Source organism: Triticum aestivum, chromosome 7B (assembly GCF_018294505.1).
Source record: "Triticum aestivum cultivar Chinese Spring chromosome 7B, IWGSC CS RefSeq v2.1, whole genome shotgun sequence".
Lineage (NCBI taxonomy): Eukaryota > Viridiplantae > Streptophyta > Magnoliopsida > Poales > Poaceae > Triticum > Triticum aestivum.
The window spans coordinates 595,544,829-595,553,024 of record NC_057813.1 but is presented as its reverse complement, the minus strand read 5'-3'; the positions used below and the strand labels follow the sequence as shown (position 1 = coordinate 595,553,024).

The 8,196-nt window shown below is 49.9% G+C and overlaps 1 protein-coding gene across 1 annotated transcript; it reads left to right on the top strand.

The window, feature by feature from the left end:
• The first annotated feature begins 2,195 nt into the window (after positions 1-2,195).
• LOC123161454 (ethylene-responsive transcription factor 3) lies at positions 2,196-3,425 on the top strand. Its single transcript, XM_044579284.1, has one exon. It carries the CDS (start codon positions 2,487-2,489, stop codon positions 3,069-3,071), a length of 585 nt encoding a protein of 194 aa, XP_044435219.1. The 5' UTR covers positions 2,196-2,486; the 3' UTR covers positions 3,072-3,425.
• Positions 3,426-8,196: the final 4,771 nt, after the last annotated feature.

The window sequence follows — 8,196 nt, the reverse complement described above, 5'->3', positions numbered from 1 at the left end:
AAAAGGCAAAATGATCAACTAAGACATAAAAAGTTGATATCTAGATAAGCTTTAGCAAAACTGACATAAAAACCACAACATATCGAGTGTCAATATAGCGTCTGTTTAATATATTTCCTGGTAGACAAATCTTCATTTGATATGAATTTTGGTGTTTTCTACCACATGTGCAACGTATGGCAACATATGTTTGTCTATAAAAACGAAAGTGCATTCATATTACTATATAAACCAAGGAATTTATTGTTGGTATGTTCTATTTTTTAACAATCACCGGGGGGCCTGGTGTGTTCTTTTAACTGTATGTAGGTACTACTCATTTATTGTTGTTCAAGCGCTCTTACTGGTTTGAAATCTTAAGGCCATCCGCTTGAGAAAAATTGTTGCTTGCCTACAAGTCTTCGCACCCGGGGCCCTACCAACTTACTAGATTAGAGGAAGTAGTGTCCCTAAGAACCAGCACCCCAGAACCCAATCGTTGTTGAGCCCTTGATTCAATCTGAAGAACTTGGCACTAATCTTGCCATCGCGTACGGACGACGGGAAACCCTGACCTCGCCGTCCCGAGTGATTGCCCTTCTCCGACCCTTATTGCTCAACAGGAGAGCGGACGACTAACGTGTTCCACTCATTGAACAGGGGCTATGAACGGTCCGTGACCCCTGGATGTCGAAGGCGTCCTTGGGGTGATCTGATAGTTCCTACGGGTTGGAGACTGAGGGTTAGTCCAAGATGTGGAACAACAGAGTTTTCTTTTAGAGAAACATTATTGTTATGGGGATGTACATGCGGTAGAAAAATTATGCCAATCCATTGGAATTGATAGAATTATAGATGTCTTTGATTTCCACTGGAGACTGGGTATCAATGGACCATCATTAGGATCTATTTTATTGATAATGACATCTCTTATGTCAATAAGACCAAATAGATGGATATTAAATTATAGGAAGTGCTAGGAAGTGAAATATAATGAAATGGAGCCGCTCTGGGCTTATTCCTTAGATACGTTAGTGTTTCTTCTCCGAGAAAAGAAGTTGACGACTCGTAGGCCTTCCACCTCCACGTGACATTGCTCCATCGGGCTTCCGCCCATTGCGGAAAATGTTCCATTGCCGCTTCCCGTACGAGTCAGGGCTGTGCCTTAGTCCCAGTCCGGGCCTTGGTAAGCTATCACCTCACCAACTAGCTAATCAAACACAAGCCCCTCCTTGGGCAGGGAGCCGATAAGAACCTACGTCTGAGATCCGTCTAATCCGGCCCCACGAACGAATTTGAGAAGGATCGAAGCACGAAAAACTAACCTAAAGAAGAAGCACCGCCAGTGCCGTAGCCAGAAACTTCCCACGCCCCGGGCCAGCCTTTGGGCTACAGTGAATATTGTAGCTACAGTACGATAATATTGCTACAGTCAACATTGTGTTCACTTGCTACGCCCCAGGCCATGGCCCGGGTAGCCTGGGGCTTGTCTACAATATTTTCCTCGTTGGGTCTTCCCACGCCCCTGAGCACCGCCATCAGTCCAAGGGCCCGCCTCTACAGAGATGACTTTTCCTCGTTGTCTGAGAAAACCCGTGGAATTTGAGCTTTCAATTAAAATTCGATTCTCCTACCATCCAACAGTCCTAGCGCCCGAGATTGCCAAGATACAATCTCAATTCTTGAAATTCCATACTCACATACTGTCGTCCAAATGACGTGACGCATCCGAACGGCGTGCTATTGAAAATTTGGATAGAATTACACAAAGCAAGCCTGTCGATCTTCTTTTTGGAAATCAAGTTCGTGGAAATTTACCGTTGCTTCTTAACCCCAAATCATTCGTACGCAGCAGTACTAGCTGCTTCTCAGAGCAGAAGGCACGCTCGGGTCTCTACAAGCCAGCCACCAGAATATCGCCGCCTAATCGTGCCGTCCCCAAATTACTCTCCACTAACCCCGAATATACCCCGGGACGGGACGGGACGGGCGGGTCGTATCCAGCCGGCTGCCTGTGTGGGAACCGCCTGTGTGCCGAAGAAATTAGAGCAACGCGAGACGCGACGCGACGCGCCCAAGCAGAAAGAAACAGGGGCAGGAAGGAATGCCGACCCCAAATCCAGGCGTCGCCCGGATTTTAATAGAAAAAGGCACGCCACCCAGACGCCAGACCCAACCAAACCAGACCATACCCCAGTCGTAGTGGTGGAGCAGAGCAGTGCAGAGCCGGATCGGCCGTAGTCGTACTCGAGCGAGTAGCGTAGGCGTAGCGACCACCACCAGACCAGCAGCAGCGGGCAGCCGAGCCGAGCCGGGGCGCGCGTGAGAGGAGGAGGAGAAACCAAAGCAGGCGTCCGCCCCCCATCCCCTTCCCCCTCCCCCTCCCCTCCCCTCCCGCTTTCCCACCCAGGCAGGCCAGGGGCCAAGGGAGGGAGCCCAAACAAAAAACCACCAGGGGAAGAAGGGAAAGACACACGCCACTGTGACCAAACCCTAGGCCGGCCGCGATGCGCAAGGCGAGGCCGCCGCAGCCCCAGCCGCAGCCGTCGCAGCAGTCGCCGGAGATCCGGTACCGCGGCGTGCGGAAGCGCCCCTCGGGCCGCTACGCCGCCGAGATCCGGGACCCCGCCAAGAAGACGCCGATCTGGCTCGGCACCTTCGACTGCGCCGAGGACGCCGCCCGCGCCTACGACTCCGCCGCCCGATCCCTCCGCGGGCCCACCGCCCGCACCAACTTCCCGCCCTCCTCCGCCACGCAGCCGCCGCCGAGGCCCCCTCCCCCCGCGGCCGCGGCCGCGGCCGCCACGTCCAGCCAGAGCAGCACCGTCGAGTCCTGGAGCGGCGGCGGGCCCCGCGCCCCCGCCAGGGCCCGCAGCGCCGCCCGAGCGGGCACGGCCAAGGAGGGGGAGGAGGACTGCCGCAGCTACTGCGGCTCCTCGTCCTCCGTCCTCCTCGAGGAGGGCGCGGACGACGCGGCCGCCTCCCGCTCCCCGCTGCCCTTCGATCTGAACATGCCGCCCCCGCAGGAGGGGGCGCTTGACGCCGAGGCCGATCAGATGACCTGCCGGTACGACACGCTGCTCCGCCTCTAGCTCCACGACGACGAGAGCAAGGATTCGTGGGAGGGGAACTGGGAAAAGGAACGAGAAAAGCGCTTGCCCCCGCTCCGCTCCGGTCCGTCTTCCGATGATCTCGTGGTGTTCTCTCTTTGTTAGAAATGGATAATTCTTGCCATTTTTTTTTCTTACTTTCTTTCCTTCTTCTTTTTTTTTTCTTCTTACCACTTTGATTCGATATGTGAATAATTGAGTCATGTAAGCTGCGAGCAAGGAAATCTGAGCTTTTCCTTATCTTTCTCTGTGGTATTTCAAGAGTGATTTGCTGCTGTTGTTGTTTCATTAATTGGAAAAGGGTAATCGAAGGAATGAAGAGAAAGTATTTACACACATGTGGCCGGTGATTGCCACCGCTTCATCATTTCAAATCTGTATGGCTATTGCAAGTGCTGAAATGCAAATCATCACATGTAGCAAGCATCATGAATACTAGGATTGTCTCAAAGTTTTAAGATGCACAAATGCTGAAATGCAAATTATCATTATCTGAATAGTTGTATATGAATTAGAGATCAGTTCTATACATGGTGATGCAACTGCTACTTGCTACTGCTGTCTCATCTAAGTTTGTGTATCTAAGCTAAATGAAGAATACGTAGCATGGTCACAAGTGCCTGAATTGTTAAAGGTATGTGTGCATTGCAATTGCAAGTTTGATGGATGGCATTATCTGAAATTTCTAACCGAAATGTTGATTTTTGCAGCGTTTCTTCTTTCAAGCTACCAGTGTTACTTTAGAGAAAAGGCTGCCGATGTTATATCAATGGTTTTGCGTTTTGCTGTTCCTTCGAAGCACTCGTGTATAAGAGCCATTGCTTCACTGGATCATATTTTGTAGGCTTGAAGCAATATCCTTTGAATAACCGGGATGAGAATGTAGACCCTTTTGTCAAGTGCAGACTTGCAGGTGCATATAGTTTTGGCTGTCACATTCGGAGGAGCCGCAGACGTGTTATGCTCATCCTTGTGCTTGACCACCATTCTCCTCATATGCACAAATACATGTACATTTCTCCTCCTCCTCATTGTACTTGTTCCTCATGATGTGATTTGTGCACTTCAAAGCAGGAGGTTGAAGTGAAATTGGGGTGCCCTAGCTGATTGCACTGTAAGGTGGATGCAACTGTCCCTTTTTGGTATCATTAATTTGCTACACTTGTGTAGTTTCTTCTCCAGGATTGGGACAATCGGCCATGTCCATACCCTGCTTGGAAACATACAGGCATACAGAAAACTCCCATTGGAGATAAAACATTGTTGACTTATAGTAGTTGGAAATTTCTTCCCGTGTTGACAGGCCCAAGAAAGGGTAAACCAGGATATGCATATACCGAGGCATTGACTTGGACTTCATTTGTTTATGCTGTGTTCTTGACCTTTCTGCTGGTCCTTGAAAAGCCAGAATTAGTAGTGTGGGAGAACCCCTAGCGCCCTTGTTGGTGCAGACTTTTCTCTTCACTCTGTTTGCTGCAGGCTTTTCAGTTGAACAGCTGAATCACAGGGTATACACTGCGTTAGGATTATTAACTTTGTCCTTTGTTTGACATGTTTTTGGACAAGTAGATTCTGTTAACTTTTACCTTGACTTGACTGGCTAACAAGAATCCGCTGCTCAATCTATTCCCGGCGGTTGGCAGGAGCTCTCTCGACCGTTCCACTCTCTCAATTAGGAAAGAACCGGTTTGCCTCTAACGTACGAATGAATACAGTGGCAACTGGCAAAACAAAAAGTTTCGTTGGAAGGATTCCCTGCTCTGAACTCCAAAAGGCCAAAGCTGTCAGACGAAGCTGAAAACGGGCAATTTCCTCTTTGCAACGTATTTAGCCTATACAAACTTATATTTTGGGTATTTAACAAAAAGAGTATGCCTGAATGCATGAAACAAAGTATATGGAAATTTCAGAAATCTTGGAATAACTTTTCTTTTTGCAACTTACTCTTGGAATAGCTTACTGTGCCTTTATTATCAAGTAACCGGAGTTTCAGTCATGGGAAATCAGCATGTAAATGAGAGTTTTTAAAATTGATATTCATGGTCTCTGAGGGTATCTCCAACACTGACCCTTAAATCATCCGCGTCCGTCCGGATTGAGCTATCGGATGTGTTTTGCCATCCAACGCAGTACCCCATCGGTCGGTCCGATATCCGTTCGGGGGGGGGGGGGGGTCCGGACACCAGGCATGTAGGACTTCAATACCCCCGACCTACTCAAATCCCTCTCCCGGTCACCCTTTCTTGTACTCCGGGCCTGCTTCCCCTTCCTTTCATATGTACCCTCCTCGTCCGTCGTCGCCGTTGTACCTCTTCGGTTGCTGCCCAGGCATCCTCGGACGTCCGTAGACCCCACCCACGCACCTCGGACAACGTTGTTGTCCACCCAGGAATCATTTCGCAGTAAAGTACCCTCTATCGGTGCTAAAACCGACATATCTCAGGTAGGGGGTCCCGAGCTGGTGGTCTTGGCTTGTTGGTAACACGAGAGAAAAGGTCACAATGTTTACCCATGTTCGAGCCCTCTCGAAGAGGTAATACCCTACTCTTGCTCTTGTTTATATTTTGTGGATGGAGTATAAAGTATAAGATGATCTACCTCGAGATCATATGGTTGTATCTAACTTGCCCCTACAGACTAAAACCCCTCAGCTTATATAGGCACAAGGGGATATCTAGGGTTACAAGTATGTCAGCTACAACTCTGGATAAACATGACGATCATTTAAATATGCCTTGAAGTATACGCTAAGTCTTCGGAGGATTTCATCTTGAGTACACCGAGGGTCATGGCTTGCGTGGCCCACTCTTCAATAGTCGGTGGATCCTCGGCCCGTCCCATGAACGGCAGACCGACTTGGTGAGAACCCCCTAATCCAGGACACCGTCAATAGCACCTGAACTGCCCTTCAAGCCGAGGACATTGGTTCCTTCGTCGGGATAGCCTCATCTTCTGGACTTTGGCTTCGTAGGCGAGTTTCATCCTCCACGTCGGCTTCTAGATCCGAGGACACATTGGGTCCAAAGTCCATTTTATATTCCATCCTTTGCTCCTCCGATTGTGGCCATGCGTAAATTTGCAAAGCAATTTATTTCGGGCAAGGAGGATCTTTTAACATGGACCTTCTTCTGTACAACTTATTTTTATTGGGTCTGAAGACTCCCCTAGCTTAACCACGAAGACTTGCCACATGGGCATAGTAGGTCTGGTTGGGCCCTGACAACTTTCGATCAAAAACCAAATCATCACCTTCCACTGTGGAACCAAACCATCTCATCAATAGCCATTACCCTGCATATATCATGGCTCGAGGCCGTTTCTAATGGCACGTCCCATCGATGAAGAGATTATTCTCTGGATTTTTGGCAAAATCATTAACGAAATCCCTTAATCCTCGTGTGCATATATTGCACGCTGTATCGGGAACTGGCGAATTTTACTGCATGACGTGGTGTCCCTTGGTCTTTTACTGATCTATAAAAGGGAAATGAACCTAATCCACCCCACGCTCTCATTCCTACTCCATCGCCAAGAATGCTTCCAAGCTCAAGCGCCCTGAGATATGCTTTTCAAGCTCCACCCTCGCTCCTTTCACCCTTCTCCCTTTCTCCACTTCGAAAAGATGGTTGGCAAGGGAAAAGGCATCATCGCCCCGGTGTCCGAGGAGAAGACAGCCAACAAGATAGGGCAATGGATGCCCTCCACTGTCATCGCTGGAACCATCGCCAAGCTCCAGGTTGGTGGTTATCTTCCACCCCACGGGGTGGTTACGTGCCAATCCCCCATGGGTAAGGATGAGGTCTGCTCGGCCTCCGTTATCCCTGCTCCTCAACAGCGGGAGCAGGTGGTTTTCATTTCCCACCTCATCGAAGGTCTGGGCTTCCCTCTCCACCCCTTTCTTCGGGGTCTCATGTTTTTCTATGGGCTCCAGTTCCATCACCTGGCCACAAACTCAATGAGGGTGTCCTGGACTAAGGGGTCCTCGGGCTGCCAGCCTATTTCTCATGGGCCGGACTAGTGGGTTACTTACTATTCGTCAGGGGAAGACTGGACTTCAGACGATCCCGTGCTCTAGAAGGAAACCTCCGGAGACTCGTGTTTATTCCTTGTTGGTAACTGACCTGTGTAACCCTAGGTATCCATGGTGTCTATATAAACCAGAGGGTTTAGTCCGGAGAGGTTAGAACCATCATCCTACTCCACTAGGGTTTAGTTCATCTGATCTCGTGGTAGATCAACTCTGTAATCATCATACAAACACATCAATATAACCAAGCATGATGTAGGGTTTTACCTCTTCGAGAGGGTGCGAACCTGGGTAAATAATGTCTCTCTGTTCCTTGTTACCCATCGATCCAAGATCTACAGCTCGGGACCCCCTACCCGAGATCTGCCGGTTTTGACACCGACATTGGTGCTTTCGTTGAGAGTTTTGATGTGAAGCGTCGAAGGATCAATGGCTTGCTTAGTCATCAGCGACGGGATCTACAATGGGACGATTCGTTCCCAGGCAACTTTTCGCATTTGGCAGCAGAGTGCTTCACGCCAGTCCGACCGACCCCCTTGGCCGGGTCGGCAGCTTCGGCCCCGACCAGGAGATCAGGTTTGGAAACCTAGAGTTCGACGCTGACTCCCGGGGAGATATTATTCTAACAAGGTTCTCAAACTCGCCTAAAGAGCCCGTGAACCCCGAGGCTTTAACTTCGGGCATGGTGTACCCCGCCACTGGGGCGACCACCACCTCAAATCCGGCCTTGAGCACGGATCCAATCTCCACCCCCGATAGCCCGGAGCTAGCCTCTATCGGACACTGCTGCGACGCGATCTCGAACGCCACCGGAGCGGCAGTACCGCAAATCGACCCCGAGCACTCCCGGATCATGGACCCGATAGATCTCTCACTATTAAACGAGTTACTAGACTGGATCGAAGCCATGGGGAAAACTAATGGCTAGTCCTTGGTTTATGATAAGATCGGGTTTAAACTTGACGATAGGGAAATCTATGTCCCACCTATCGCACACTTAGTCGCCACTATTGAAGACTTGGTTGAAGAGTCGCCCCTGCGACCCCCGGAGCCAAGAATGGGTTGTGTTCAAGTCTCCGG

Bases quoted from the DNA above. Each gene is read 5' to 3' on its own strand.
- LOC123161454 (XM_044579284.1), top strand. From the start codon at position 2,487: ATGCGCAAGGCGAGGCCGCCGCAGCCCCAGCCGCAGCCGTCGCAGCAG.